This window comes from Sorex araneus, chromosome 7, assembly GCF_027595985.1.
Source record: "Sorex araneus isolate mSorAra2 chromosome 7, mSorAra2.pri, whole genome shotgun sequence".
NCBI lineage: Eukaryota > Metazoa > Chordata > Mammalia > Eulipotyphla > Soricidae > Sorex > Sorex araneus.
Genome location: NC_073308.1, coordinates 54,150,109 through 54,164,960, shown reverse-complemented (window position 1 = coordinate 54,164,960; position 14,852 = coordinate 54,150,109). Strand labels below are relative to the sequence as shown.

Here is a 14,852-nt window from a genome sequence, read left to right as displayed (position 1 = left end):
GGGCGAGGGTGGTTATATCTCAGAACCCGGAAAGAGGTAGTGTATAATGTAGTGTGAAACTCGAGAAGACTCAAAAAATTCAGATCTCCAGAACTTGTGTCTAGGATGGAGGCGGGTACCTGGCTCTCTCTGTGCTTCATGATGGACAGTTCTAGAAGTGCTTTCATTCTTGCCCTGTGTTTCCCAAGCACCCTGCAAGAGGAGGCGGCCGCGTTCTGGAAGCTGAGCCCTGGAATCAGCGCTTTCCTAGGCTGTCTGGCCTGAGCCGCTCCTTCCAGCCTGGTGTGACCTCAGCATCACAGCCTGAGCCCTCACACCACCCCCCCAACCCCCGTCTGCACCGGACCCCTTCAGCCTTGAAGTTCTCCCTAAGCCATGTAAGATGTTTGTCATGGGGGCTGTCATTACCGTGATTTGGTAATGACATAATGGCTGTCATTCAGATGTGGGTCAGCTCCCCATATCTGAACATTTTGAGTACTTTATTTTTAATTTTATTTTTAAAAAGTAGTTCACAATATTTGATTACATTTAAATATTCAAACGCTAGGAGCTGGATCTTCGTGGTACAGGGCAGGTAGCGTGCTAGGAAAGGTGTGGCGGGAATGAATACAAGACTGCGTTCTTTTTGTTTTGTTTTGGTTTGGGGCCACACCTGGCTGTGCTCAGGGCTTACTCCCGACGCAGCACTCAGTGATCACACCTGGGGAGACTCTGGGGATCATATGTGCTACCGGAGATCAACCCTGTCTGGACTGTGTGCACAGAAAATGCCGCATTCACTGTATTTCTCTTTGGCCTTGAAACTGTGTCTTTTGGACATTAATATTGGATTACAAAACTTCTTCCACACCATGCTGATGATTATGGTTTATTCTTTTATTCCATATGTTTCTATAACAAAACTAATACCTTCATAAAGATAAAAACAGAAAAGGCACTCATACCCAATGTACATTTCTTTGGCCAAAATAATAGTGGGGTACCTTTAGTTGGAATCTTTGTTTAAAAATAAGCTTTATTGGGTCACTCTGAGATAGTTACAAACTTGCATAATTACACTTTAATCATGCAGTGCTCGAGTACTCATCCCTCCACTAGTGCACATTTTCCACCACCAATGTTCCCAGTGTCCTTCCTACTACCCCCACCTCATCTACCCCTGCCTCTGTGACAGGTACAATCCTTCTTACTCTCTCTTTAATTTTGGACGTCATGATTTCAATACTGATACTAAGAGGCCATCATGTTTGGTCCTTGGTCTACTTTCAGCACATACCTCCTATCCTGGGCGATCCCTCCAGCCATCATTTCCTTAGTGGCTCCTTCAGCTGGAATCTTTTAAAATGATTCTTTTAGCAGCATTATGTAGTAAAAGCTTCTGATGAGAATTAGAATCCTTATGCACTATTTCAAAACTATACTTTTACCCCCGGGGTGATCTGGGAGGGTGGGCAGCCAGCTCCTGCCCAAACAGCTCTTCCTGCACCCCAAAACCACTATCATATCTCCAGCCTGACTGCCCAGTTAAATATTCTGGATTTTCTGGAGCTCAAGGCCACATTTGTGGCGTGACATTCAGACTCTACAACACTGACATCCCAGGCGTAGCACACCAGACCGGATGGCATGTAACGCAGAAGTCAACCAGTCTTGACTGGCAAAAACATTAACACAGAAGGCTTAACTTGTAACAACGAGGACTTAATATCCCCATGATGAGATACAATTTTTACAAATTTCCTTCTACTGATTTTTAAAAAAAAATCATTCCATTAGATTTTTAGTGTTTACAAGCAATATAAAATAAATTGTTGTGGGCCCGCTACAGGGGCAGGATTAAGGGGTGTGTGGGAAAATGGAGACAATGGTGGAGGCGAGGTGACAGTGGTGGTGTGATGACTGCTGGAATACGTCATCGAGAACAACTTTGTAAACCACAGTATTTGTAAACCAGAGTGTTTGTATATGGGGTGGGGGTGGGGGAGGAGAATAAAAACTATAAAGAATACTCTTTTTTTTTTTCTTTTTGGCTCACACCAGCGATGCACAGGGGTTACAATGGCGGTGCTCAGGAGACCATATGGGATGCTGGGAATCGAACCTGGGTCAGCCGCGTGCAAGGCAAGGCCCTAAAAAGAATACTATTGACCATAGCAAAAGAATACTCTTGACCACAGCATAGAAATTCATGGATAATGAACTGTGAAGCAAAACCAGGCAGTTTGTGTAGCTAAGGCTGTACCTTTATGCAATAAGGGAAGAAAAGAAAGTTCAGTAACTAGCAACTGCTTTTCTTGCAAGGTTGCTAGGTCGGTAAATCTAGCAAAAAGTAAGTGAATTCAAAATCTGTTTTCTCGGTATACATAACTGGTTGCTGGTGGGAACTTACATTTGTGTTGGCAGGGAATACTCTAATTGCCATCTCAGGCATAATTTGCCCTTTCTTCCCACCCCCAGCTTCCCTTTATTTTCACGTTATAATCATAAAGACTCCTCAGTGCTACTAAGCAAATCTTTTTAAAAGGGTTCTTATTTGTGTTTGGAAACCTTTTTGAGAGAGGGAAGAGAAGTGGTTGGAATTGGCAGGAAGCAAAGAAATAAAATAGAGCTGAAGAGAGGCTGGGAAAAATCAGGATAAGTACAGTAAATTTCATAGAAATTATAATTCATTCCTTGCTGCGACCTAGTATCTAGAGGACTGCTTACTGTGGTGAAGTGCTCAGGAGTTCCTAGTGAAATGAACTGGGTGATCACTGCTTTTGGTTTTGCACTTTCTGTTCCATTTTCTTCTCTGGGGCCCTCACGCTCTAAATCATACCTAACTTTTGAGCACTTGTGTTCATGGGTCACAAGACTACTCTTTATTTTTATTTAATTTTTGCTTATGGGTCACACCTGGCGATGCACAGGGGTTACTCCTGGCTCTGCACTCAGGAATTACTCCTGACAGTGCTCAGGGGACCATATGGGATGCTGGGAATCGAACCCAGGTCAGCCTCGTGCAAGGCAAACACCCTACCCGCTGTGCTATCGCTCTACCCCCCCCTTTTTTTCAAGGTGTTTTTTTTTTCTTTTTTTGGCTTTTTGGGTCACACTTGGCTATGCTCAGAGGTTACTCCTGGCTCTGCACTCAGGAACCATTCCTGGCAGTGCTCAGGGGGCTTTGTGGGATGCTGGGAATCGAACCCGGGTCGGCCACGTGCAAGGCAAATGCCCTACCCTCTGTACTATTGCTCCAGCCCCCACAAGACTACTCTTTAAAGTGTTCATGCATGCAGGCTTACTCTTCTGATGATGAGGTTTTTCTTTGTAAGAATAAGAGAGAAAACATGAAGCATGTTTGAAGTATGTTTTCCGTAGATCATACTTCCCCACAGGCTGACTTGGGCCCACTTTTAGCTGATGCTTATAAAGTGAGATGCTTATAAAGAGAACCTAGCGGCTCTTACCCAGCCTACAGTCTGAATACTTCCTGCTCTCTTCTTGTTGGCCATAATTATGAGCGTGAAAGTCATTTTCTGCCTCTCCATCCTGAAAACGTTTTTCTCAAACCATTTTAGTTCTCTTTTAAAGCACAGGTCAAATTATGCCATTTCTTTCCTCAGAGAGTGAGGAGTGACCCCACGGCTCATTAAAGAACTAGTGTGTCTTCTTTGGCACATCATTCAAGATCCCCTTCAGATAATCCCCCTCATCGCCTCTGTCAGTCCTCTGCAGTAGATGTGTTCCAGCCGTTCAAGACTTTGAGCTTGTATCACTTGACATTTTGGAGATTGACTCTCTTCCACTGTTCCTCGTCACATGCCTAATCCTTGCAATGTTTCTAACTTTATTCAAATATTGCCTCTTCCAGGAATGTATTTCGCTTTCTGCATTAGACCCGGTCTTCTTATTTTCATGTAATTATCCCCATGAGCATGGGATTCATAGATCACTTACTTGTTGTAAGTGCCAACAGTCTTTGACTTTCTGTAGCTTGCAGCGGCATATCTTATGTCTTTCTCAGTGTTCCCTGTCTTTTCTGTGTCTCTCTCCAGGTTTCGTCCTCTTGTGAGACACCAGCCACGGGGTTAAGACTCATCCTAATCTTATGACTTCATATTAACTTGATTATATGAGCAAAGACCATTCCCCAGAATTTTGTTTTCATCAGTATTCATAGGTACTGGAAAATAGGACTGGATTGTAAGTTGGGTGGCGGGAGTGTGGGAGAAAACCTGATTCAGTCTCCAAACATTCTCATGCATATTTTCAGGCGAATTCCATATTGAGTACTTAAGAGAGCTGGAACTATTGCTGGTCAGTCTTTCAGGTAGTTTTGAACTAATCACTCTTTCCCACTGTTGCTGAGTAGTTTTAGAAATAAGACCCGATATTAATGCTAACCATATAAATCTTGGCAATATGGGATTTTGAAAGTAAAAAGTGGGGCCAGGGATGTGAAGCTCAATGGTAGAGCGCTTGTTTTGCTTGCGTGGGATCTTGGGTTCAATCCTTGGCTGCAAAAAAATACCCCGAAAACAAACAAACAAACAAACAAAAAACCCAAACAAGTAGGTACAAACACTAGAAGGAGCCCATGGAGGCAATTTGGTTTTTTTGTGCTTCATATTATTACAGCTAGTCATGTCTCTTAATGTTCCCTTTCAACAAAAGCAAAGAAGTAAATAGTCAAAATACATTTCTCCAAGAGTCAAGGTATTTTAAGGCAAAAGTCCAAGGCTTGTTATTCATTCATCTTTGACTTATGTAGATGAAGTACCAGGGACTAATGTGATAGAAGCACCACAGTAATTGTGAGTTGAATGTTAAAGTGAATATGAACATGAAGAAACTAGCTGGGGTGGGAGTGGGTGGTGGTTAGGAAAGAAGTTGGCAGCGTACTGGGAGATTTCCATGGATCATCTTCTTTTGTCTTTGCAAAGAACCTTTCCCAGGGCTCTTTGGGGGACATTTCTCAAGAATGTATGTCTAGCAGGAGACAGAGCTGAGATTTGATCCCGATTTGGCCTCATTCTGGAGCTACTCATTTAATCCCCTTTATCCTTTCCATAGTAACTTTGCTAAATTACTCCATTGTCATTTCCTCTGCAAATGTTAGTTTGTGAATGTCAAACTTACATGGATGTTAAATACATTATCCACATGAAAGAAGGGTAATAGCCCTTTCTCATATTTTATAAAATATTAAAAAAAATATTTTGGGTACAAATAATTCGTCTGACATATGTACCCTCTCTAATTTTTATGGTTGTTGCTTGTGGGGTGACATCGTGGTGCTTGGGGACTGCGTGGTGCCAGGGATCAAGCCCAGAGCCTCTCACATGCAAGGCATGTGCTCTTCTTAATTCATATATTTTTTTATATTAAAAAAGAACACAAAACATTTAATAAGGTGTTAAGATAATTATTAAATTTTAACTCTTCTAGACAGGTTGATGCTTGAGTCCATGTTGCCTCCGAAAAATAAAGAATTGGGCATTATTCAGGGAAATACGGGGCTCCAGGCCTTACTCAAGAGGCCTTGGGGCTCACCAGTGGCTGTTGGCCAAGAAGGCTGGGGTCCAATGCAAGGGCCCAGGGACGCCATGCTCTCTCAGCCCGTGATACCCAGGCCACTCTCCTCGGTGCTTCTAGGACCACGCCCGGTGGTGCTCAGGGTCCTCTAGGGCAGAATGTGGTGATGCTCAGTAAGGGGCCACATGGTGCTGAGGATTGAGCCAGGGCGGGTCCGTGCCAGGCTGCTCTACTATGCTAACTACTACTATATCCTGGCCTCTGTGGACACGATTTTAAATGTCATGGTCTTGATTAGTTTTCTCCTAGTTCATTGTTTGCAAGTAGAAATGCAGTAAACTTTTTGTGCGTTGATTTTATAGCCTGCTCTTGAATTATATTGGTGCATTGTTTCTAAGAGTTTTTAGTGGTCTCCAGGATCTTTTATGCATGTTATCATGTCATCTGCAAATAGGGATTGTTTAACTTCTTTTCCATTTGTGTGCTTACGATTCCTTTGTCCTTCTCAATGGCTGTTGGCGAGGACTTCCAACACTCTATTGAATAATAGGGGAGAAAGTCTTCTTTGAAGGTTTGGTAGAACTCACTAACGAACCCATCTGGATCTGGGATGGTCTGTTGAGATTTTTTAATTAATGTTTTAATTTCCTTACTCATGATTCCCTGTTCAGGTTTTCTCACTCCTCCTGATTTGGTATTGAGAGATTGTCTGATTCTTAAAAATGCATCCCTTTCTTATAGGCTGTCCAGCTTAGTGGTTGTGAAAATGCAGTAACTTTACATCAGAACTATAAACTTCGACTCTATTTTAGCCATATCTATACTACAATAACATAGAGAATATGTTATTATGAGAATAATAACAGATACCACAAAAGAATTGAGGTCAGGGAGAGAACTCACAGGCCTGGAGCTCATCCTTTTTCCTGTGGAAGACCTATGTTCTGTCTCTGGCTGTGTGTGATGCCTTTGGTACCACCAGGACCTCTCTCCCACCAACCACCCCACGCCCTCCCCTAAGGACCATACTGGGGGTGGCCCCCAAACCAGAAAAGTAAAGGAAAGGTTGTTAATGACCGTCAGGGTTTGATCCCCAGCACCATCCCTCCTGTTCCCCCCACAAAATAGAGCTGGGCACCCTGTTTTATAAATAACTATGCTGTTTCAGTAAAAAGTTGGTGGGAAAAAAATACATTGAAAGCACAAGGAATGAGATCTTCACTGCCTATTCACTTTGAACAACATGGGCCTGTGTGCTCACATTTGATCATTTCAGAAGGCTTTCAGTGACCCTATATGGTGTGGACTCCTGGTCTTCTGGGGGCTCCGTAATCAGCAGAAAACGTAACTCCAGGGCTGGTGCTCACTTTGGAACAGCTGGCTCCTCTGGCCCTCAGGAGTTGGTCTTATTCCATTCCCTGCCTCTGCTGTCCTCCAAAAAATTACCAGCAGCTCAGGAGTTATCCTGTGCCATTCAGATTTGGGGACTGGTTGTCAGTCTCGCTGGGGGTCATGTGCTGTGTCTCTGAACCTGGCATGAACGTGAGCTATACCTCTGCACCCAGCAGAAAGGAAAAGCGATTTCCAAAATAAACTTACCCCAGCGTTATCAAAATCAGGAGGAACGGATGCAACGCGTGGTGGCTGAGAACAGTTTGTTAAGTAAGCGAAGGTACACCCAGAACTTTATATTTTCTGGCACAGGGATTTAAGAAAACAAATCTGTTACCCTAAAAGAACAGGCTCATTATTAACCAGCACTGCCTGAAAAGGAAAAGGACCCGCAATCCACATTTGGCTATCGGAGACCACTGGCAAGAGAGAGAGAAAACAAAAAATGCACTAGGCAGTTTGCAATAGTACAGCGCAGAAGTGCAGTAAACTCTGTGGCATTCACTGGATGTGCAGAATCCCCATGGCCATTTGCGAGGTTGGTGTTGACATTCTCCTTGAGCGGATTGGAAAGAAGGAAAAGGAAGCGCCTGGAATTTGGATCCGAATGCCCATGTGTCTGATTCACATTGTCTCTTGGTATCACAGGTGGCGTTTGTTAGTCTGGCTGTCCATCCGTCCATCTGCCCTTCAGCCCCCATCTTTCCCTGGGTGCTCTTTGAGCAGTTGGCCCTCCTTTAGCATCAGTGCCTTTCTGATGTACCTCAAAATTTTATTAAGTCTGGTCCCAGAGCACCCTGCAGTACATGGCACTCTCTCCACCCCCGCCTCTGTTTCTTCCTTGCAAACTTTCAAATCCTGGCTTTCTTTATTGTTTTAGTGTGGGGGGGTTGTTTGTTTTTGCATGTGTTTGGGGGCTGTATACCCAATAATGCTCAGCATCTCTTCCCAGTGGTACTGCATCTGGGGTGTGGGGCAGCAGCCTGGTGTGGTGCGTCTATTCCTGGGCATCAAACCTGGTGCTCCTGCTTATGTGCTCCTGCACCTTGTGCCCTGGCTCCGAGGGCCTGAACTTGTATAATGAACTTTATTCCGTCTTCCTGCCGCCCTCTGTCCTGTGTTCCGTCCCGGTTTCCCTTCCAGAGCAGCCAGAGGGTTGTGGTTTTTTTTTGTAATGTTTTTAAAATCTATTTTTGTTTCCCCTTCCCTCTTTGTTGCTGCATCGCCAGGCTGGGGAGGAGGGGGGCAGTGGGTCACTCACACTTGGTTGCAAGGGGCCAGAGATCCCAGTGGGCAGTGCCAGTAGATTGCGCTTGGGCTTGTGAGCACTGACAGGGATCAAACTCAGACCCTCACGCTTGCAGGGCCAATGGCTCTGACCTCCCTGTGCCGCCTGGTGGCACTCGGAAACATGCAGAGCCGAGTTCCCCGTTGTTCCCCGGCCTGGCAGCGCGCTCAGGGCACGCCTACCTTCCCTGCCCGCCCGGCGCCCCCTCCCCCCATCACAATCTGTAGTTTCCCCTTTTATATATAATTGCTGGCCTACAAGCTCCCATTAACCCGCGTCCTCGGCAAGGACAGGGACCGAGTTCTTCTCGGCTGATCAGCTGCTGAAGCTCTGGCCTTGACTCTGGGGCCCGGAGCGCCGCGACCTGTCCAAATATGGGCCGGGTGCGCTCAGAGGCTAATGACTGGCCACGGCCCCGGCAGAACATTTGCCCCAGGCAGGCGCTGGTTTCATTTGTTCCTCGGGAGCAAGTCTGTGCTCTCTTTTAATGAGGGTTTTATTAGCTTCTTGGTCTGCAAGACGGCTGTGAATTTGGGGAGTCCTTCTTCACCCCTCCCAGTGGGCGCTGAACTCGTAGGGCCTTTCTTGTTAGTGGGTCTGCCCTTCTGCCATCTCCAGCCCCCTCTCTGTTGCGCCTTCAGCTAACTGATGCCCTTTTGGGGGTCTTTTATTTATTTTTTTTCTTGAGTCACTCCCAGCGATGCTCAGGGCTTAGTCCTGGCTCTGCATTCAGGAAATTTCTCCCAGCGGTGCTTGGGGGACCATATGGAATGCCAGGGATCAAACCCGGGTCGGCTGCGTGCAAAGTAAATGCCCTACCCACTGTACTATCGCTCTGGCAACCTTTTTTCGTGGTCTTAAGAGTAGGCTTTGCTGGTCTTAGTTGATTGAGAACAGATCTGGGGCTGGAGAGATAGTCCAGTGTGGTGGGCAATTTCCCTGCACACAGCCATCCCAGATTCGATCAGTGGCGCCCTCTATAGTCCCCCAAGCCCCGCCAGGAGTGAGCCCCAAGCACAGAGCCTCAGTCAGCCCTGAGCACTGCTGCATATACTCCCCACCCCCTCAAAAGAAATAGATCCATGTTTAGAGCCATTTTATCCCAGTAGCTCTCAGTTTTCTGAGGAGGAAGATTTGCTTCCTTTGCCTCTGCTAATCATTTTGAGCAAATGTAGGCATTCTACACTTAAGTGGTCGGTTGTCAGAAACTCCTCCATCAGAGGAAGATAAGTAGAGGCCAGTAGAGGACAATGATACCTTTGGGGACAGACGCCCTGCAGGTGGGTAAGGCGGGAAGATGCTTATGACTCTGATGCTTCCCTCCTCAGTGGCAGAGGCTCGAGCACCCCCGCACCTCAGGGTGCCCATTCTGCACAACACCCTGCAGATTCCCTTCTCTGCTCCTCTCTGCTCCTTCCACGGCCATCTTTGCCCAAACCGGCCTTGGAAGGAGAAGCTTTCTCTTCAGTGACAGGTGACTGAAAGTAGTCTTCGCAGTCTGGCTCAGAGCCCCTCACTGTTTCGTGGCTCCCAGACCACATACCAGCTGCTGTTGGCAGCCCCCGTTCTGTTTTGCAGGCACACTGGCCGGGAAACTCACGTCTGGGTTTCCGCTGCGTATAACATGACTCCTCTCTCCCTTTCTCACCCACAGTTGGTCCTGTTCGGAGTTTGATCTGAATGAGATTCGCCTGATCGTTTACCAGGACTGCGAAAGGAGAGGCAGACAAGTCTTGTTTGATTCCAAAGCAGTCCACAAGATCGAAGAGGTAGGAACTCGGGTGTGCAATGGGGCTTCTGTCTCTTGTTTGTGCTTTTAACCACCTCTCCGACCAGTAAGTCTTAAGTTACTCCATAATCTTCCCGCTGGGCTAGTTCATACGGTGCTGTGAATGGTTCAGGAGAAGCATAAGCAAAGGCTGCCTCCTAGCCTCCACTGTTCGTTTGTATTTTTATTAATATGCCCATGTGAGACCGTAGCAAGTCATACTGCCAGGTGCTAAGCAGTCTGTTATATCTGTGAGTAGAGGTGAAATTGCCGGTGTGTTGCAGGCTGTCCAGTAGGATTTGGGGCCCATGTAATGGGAAAACGGGACTGTGAAATTTTTTTGGGGAGGGGGTCACACCCAGCGATGCTCAGGGGTTACTCATGGATTTGCACTCAGGAATTACTCCTGGCAGTGCTTGGGGGACCATATGGGATGCCGGGGATCGAACCCGGGTCAGCCGCGTGCAAGGCAAATGCCCTACCCGCTGTGCTGTCGCTCCGGCCCCGGGACTGTGAAATTTGTGAAAGTTTTAAAATGTATTAGTATGGAGGAAGGTCAGTAGATAATTCTGCCCAGTGTTCCCCAGGCACAGTAAGAAATAAACACACGGCACCGAGTTAAGCAAATAACTTTTCTCACACATAGAGCTTTCGTATACTCTTGCACTTTGCCACCTCCAAAGAGAGTGTTTCTTAGGCTGGAAGGGTACGACAGGGCTAGGTGCCTGCCTTGCATCCATCCCGCTGTCCATCCCCTGTACCACATATATTCCTGCAAGTACCGCCAGGGGTCACTCCTAAGCACAGCCTCAGGACTAGCCCCTGTGCACCGCTGGGTGTGGCCCAAAGGGAGTGTTTCTCAGTCAGGTCCAGGAAGCTGCTGTTTTTAATTCCTGGTGGAAGGTAAAAACTGGCAGTGGGGTTGTGGGGCTGGGCAGGGGGACGGGGGAGAGCGGGGCTGCTCTGGGTGATCCTTCGGAGCCAGGACGGCTAAGAGCAAGGGGTGTGGTCAGGAGAGACGCTGGGTCTGATCCTTCCAACGTTTCTGGGCGTCCATCAGTCCAGGATCCTTCCAGGTCACAGCCTCTAGACCTTTCACTCTCTGTGATAGCGATTTAGATGTCTCCAAATTAAGGACTGCCACTTACACCCCTTTTCCCGATCAAGTAGCTTGCTGCCTCTCCTGACTGACCCTGACAGTTTGGGGGGTGCACAGCGAAGTCAGTGCGTGGTTCATACCACGGTCTTTGTCCCGTACCAACGGGGGCTGTTTTCCTTCACTTGATAAGGATCATCTCTGCAGGAAGGAACTGCTTGGTTCAAGGCAGTTGAGCTGGGTGGATTTCACAGTGCTCCAAGTGGAATTCTGCCAAGCGGCTAATTATTACAATAGTTGTTGGGCTCGTTGGCAGCGGGGGAGGGGACTTCTCAGGTGCCTCACCTGGGGGGCTTTATAGTAGATCTCTATCAGAGCGTAGGTGCACTTGACCCCTTGTTTGCCAGACAGGAAGTGGCTCCACCTTTATCTCCAGCATCATTTCCTGTTTCCCTCAAGGCCTGTGCCGATGGTTCCGAGCCTCCCCCCAGAGTAGCCCTGGGCTTCTAGGAGTAGTGAGGAGTGAAGGGGAAGAAAATTCCCGTGGCTTTCCCGAAGGAACTGAAATGGGGTTCTTCAGTGTTCGGGTTATGATGATGCTGGGGGCTGGGGCAGAAGCAGTCTCAGCAGCACCGCATTTGACCAATCGGCCGCCCAGGAGCCGGGAGAGTGGCAGCTGCCCGAGGCTCTCTCTGGTCTGAAGATGGAGCCGTGCCCCCGCCGTGGGGCCGGTGGGGCAGGTGTGCGCTTCACACCCTGTTGGGCCATGTGTGATTCTGGCTCTCCCTGCCGGACTGTGTTTCTGGCCTGTGCTGACTCACAGCGGGATGTCAGGAGCCTGCAGGAAGTGCTCTGTGCTGGGCAGTGACCAGCCTGCCAGCCCTCGTGGCCGCCATGACACCGTGTGCCAGTGTCCTTGGCCCTTTCCTGTGTCCTTGGACCGTTTTCAGCCCCCCGCTGCCTGAGCAGACCTGGAGCCTGGTGGAGCCCACGATGGCGTTAGAGGTGGGCCGCCAGTGTGACTGTCGCAGGGGAGGCGAGGTCAGCTTGCAGTCAAGTTCATGTTTTTCCAGGCCAGAGCGGCGAAGTAAAGCCAGTGAGACTCACCGTAGAGTCAGCCTGGCAGAGCGGGCACGGGCAGTCTCTGGGGGAGAGAGGGATGCTCGGCGGTACCGGAGGATGCCGAGAAGTCGCCAGGGCGTATCTCTGTGCCTTCGTGCCTTGATGGAAGTCAGGCTGCGGAGGGCGGGGCCTGGGGCTCGCTCTCAGGATGCCCGAGCACTGTGGCTCCTGCTTCGGTGCGGCCCTCGTGATTTCCCTTTCCGGTCCCGCGTCAGGGAGTGCTAGAGAAGCGGCATTAATGCAGCCCTGAAACCACAGGCTCGGGATCAGAGCGCTGTTGGCCCACAGCCAGAGCAAGTGGCCCCCGTGCTCATTCCCCATCCCACTCCCAGCACTGCCCCGCCGGTGAGTGCAGCTATGGCTCTGTGACCCCACGCATCCTGCTCCCCGCCCCGCCCCCCTGCAAAGCAGGGGCAGACTCATTCCGGCACTGCGTCCAGATGAGCAGCTTTGCTTTCTTTTTAGTTCTACTTACTGGGTTTGAAAAAACTCAAATTTGAGGGACTAGAGGACGCTCAAAGGCTGGAGCATGGACTCTGTGTAGGAGCCCTCGGTTCAATTCCTGAAACAACATCGTCCCCTGAGCACAGAGCTGGGAGTAACACCTGAGCACTGCCAGGTGTGCGCGCCCCCCAGCAGTAAGACATTTCAACTTGATGTCATTGTTTCCTCGTCGCTTTTATAGATTAATGTTCTGCACATTGACTGGCAAGTTTGTAACAGCCCAGAGATTAGATCTCACTGATGATATTAAATACAAAGTGTGGGTCTGGTGTGAGAGCACAGCAGGCGGGCATTTGCCTGGCACGCGGCCCACCTGGGTTCCATCCCCGGCATCCCATATGGTGCCCTGAGCACCGCCAGGAGTAATTCCTGAGTGCAGAGCCAGGAGTAACCCCTGAGCATTGCTGGGTGTGACCCCCCCTTAAAAAAAAATAAATAACGGTAGCACTGTAGCACTGTCATCCCATTGTTCATTGATTTGCTCGAGCGGGCACCAGTAACATCTTCATTGTGAAACTTGTTACTGTTTTTGGCACATCAGATACACCACTGGTAGCTCACCAGGCTCTGCTGTGCAGGCGGAATACTCTCGGTAGCTTGCTGGGCTCTCCGACAGGGACAAAGGAATCAAACCCGGGCGGCTCTGTGCAAGGCAAACACCCTACCCGCTGTGCTATCGCTCCAGTCCTAAAAATAAAAAATATATTAAAATACAAAAAACATTAAAATACAAAACACATATTCAAATGAAAAACATATTTTTTAAAAAGTGAAATTTCAGTCATTCATCGGGGGAATGAAACTTTAAAATGGAACCTACCACCTTTCATCTATTTTTTTTTTCTTTTTGGGTCACACACACGGCGATACACAGGGGTTACTCCTGGCTCATGCACTCAGGAATTACTCCTGGCGGTGCTTGGGGGACCATATGGGATGCTGGGGATTGAACCTGGGTCGGCCGCGTGCAAAGCAAACACCCTACCCGCTGTGCTATTGCTCCAGCCCCATACCACCTTTCATCTATATGCTTCTCCTGTGCTTTCTTTTCCCCCCCTTCCATCCCCAAATTCCAGAATTGCAGGAACCATGTTTCGTTGTTACTGTTAAAAGGTGGGGCTGAGCGTGGCGCGTGGAGAGGGAGCCCCGGCTGGTGGCTGCAGCGACACAGGGGCTAGGCTGTCTCCGCAGGGAGAAAGGGCGCGGAAACTGACTGCTTCTCCTGGCCTGTCCTCCCTGCTAGAAAACCGAGGATGTCCCCATCACCTGCTGCCCGGGCAGCAGTGGCAGCGGCAGCCTCGGGAGTGGCAGCAGCTTCTCGTTGTCGCACGGGTCCAGCGGGTCCCTACAGCACGCTCGGGAGCAGCTCCCCAGGTACCAGGTAAGGTACCCTGCAGGGCGCACTCACCTCGGTGCTTAGTAGGACGTTCCCTGGGGACGAATGGGGGCTGGAGGCTGTTTTCCTTCTGGCGGCAGAGAAGAAGCTTGGGGGAAAAGGTGCCCTTGGGCCAGGGGGACGGGCCGAGAGGTAGAGAGAGCACGTGCCCGAGCAGGACGGCTGCGTGTGGCCCTGGTGGCACCTTGTCCCTTCCCCTCCCCACTCCAACACACACACACACACACACACACACACACACACGTTCCCCCAGCATCACTATGAGTGAACCCAGGTCGCAGAGTACCACCAGGTTCACCCCCTTTTGAAAATAAATGTGCTTTGAGGTATTTTCACACTTTGGGCCAGAGGGATAGTACAGGGGTTACGGCAGTTGCCTTGTGTCCTGCCTTCCCCAGTTCAAACCCCCAGGACTACTTATCCCCAGCACCTCCTGATCACTCCTGAGCCCAGAGCCAGAATCGCCCCTGAGCACCACGGGGTGTGCCCCACCCCCAGTTTTTCTATTCTGGCTTTTATCTCGCAATAAACACTGCAAACAAACAGAAGCCTTCCAGGAGAATGACATTCCTCAGGAGGAAATGCTGCGGAGGAGGTAAGCCGGCATGGTTTGTTTCCTTTGTTGCCAGAACCAAGGTAATAAACAGGTATTTTCTCAGCTTTGTCATACAAGCACCGAGGGCCTGGGGAATGTGAGGATGCGTACAAGCATCCTAGGAGAACTGAAAGTAGGAGGAAGAGAAAAAGAAATGGCATGACTTGACTG

The 14,852-nt window shown here is 48.9% G+C and overlaps 1 protein-coding gene across 2 annotated transcripts in view; it reads left to right on the top strand.

Annotated features, from left to right (window-relative positions):
* The window catches only part of FNIP2 (folliculin interacting protein 2), a 138,090-nt gene that overhangs the window by 60,700 nt on the left and 62,538 nt on the right, over positions 1–14,852 (top strand). For both annotated transcript variants that reach the window (XM_055144857.1, XM_055144856.1), the window contains exons 2-3: positions 9,855–9,969; positions 13,934–14,071. In XM_055144857.1, the coding sequence (XP_055000832.1) occupies positions 9,855–9,969; positions 13,934–14,071 (253 nt within the window). The remainder of the gene's footprint in view (positions 1–9,854; positions 9,970–13,933; positions 14,072–14,852) is intronic.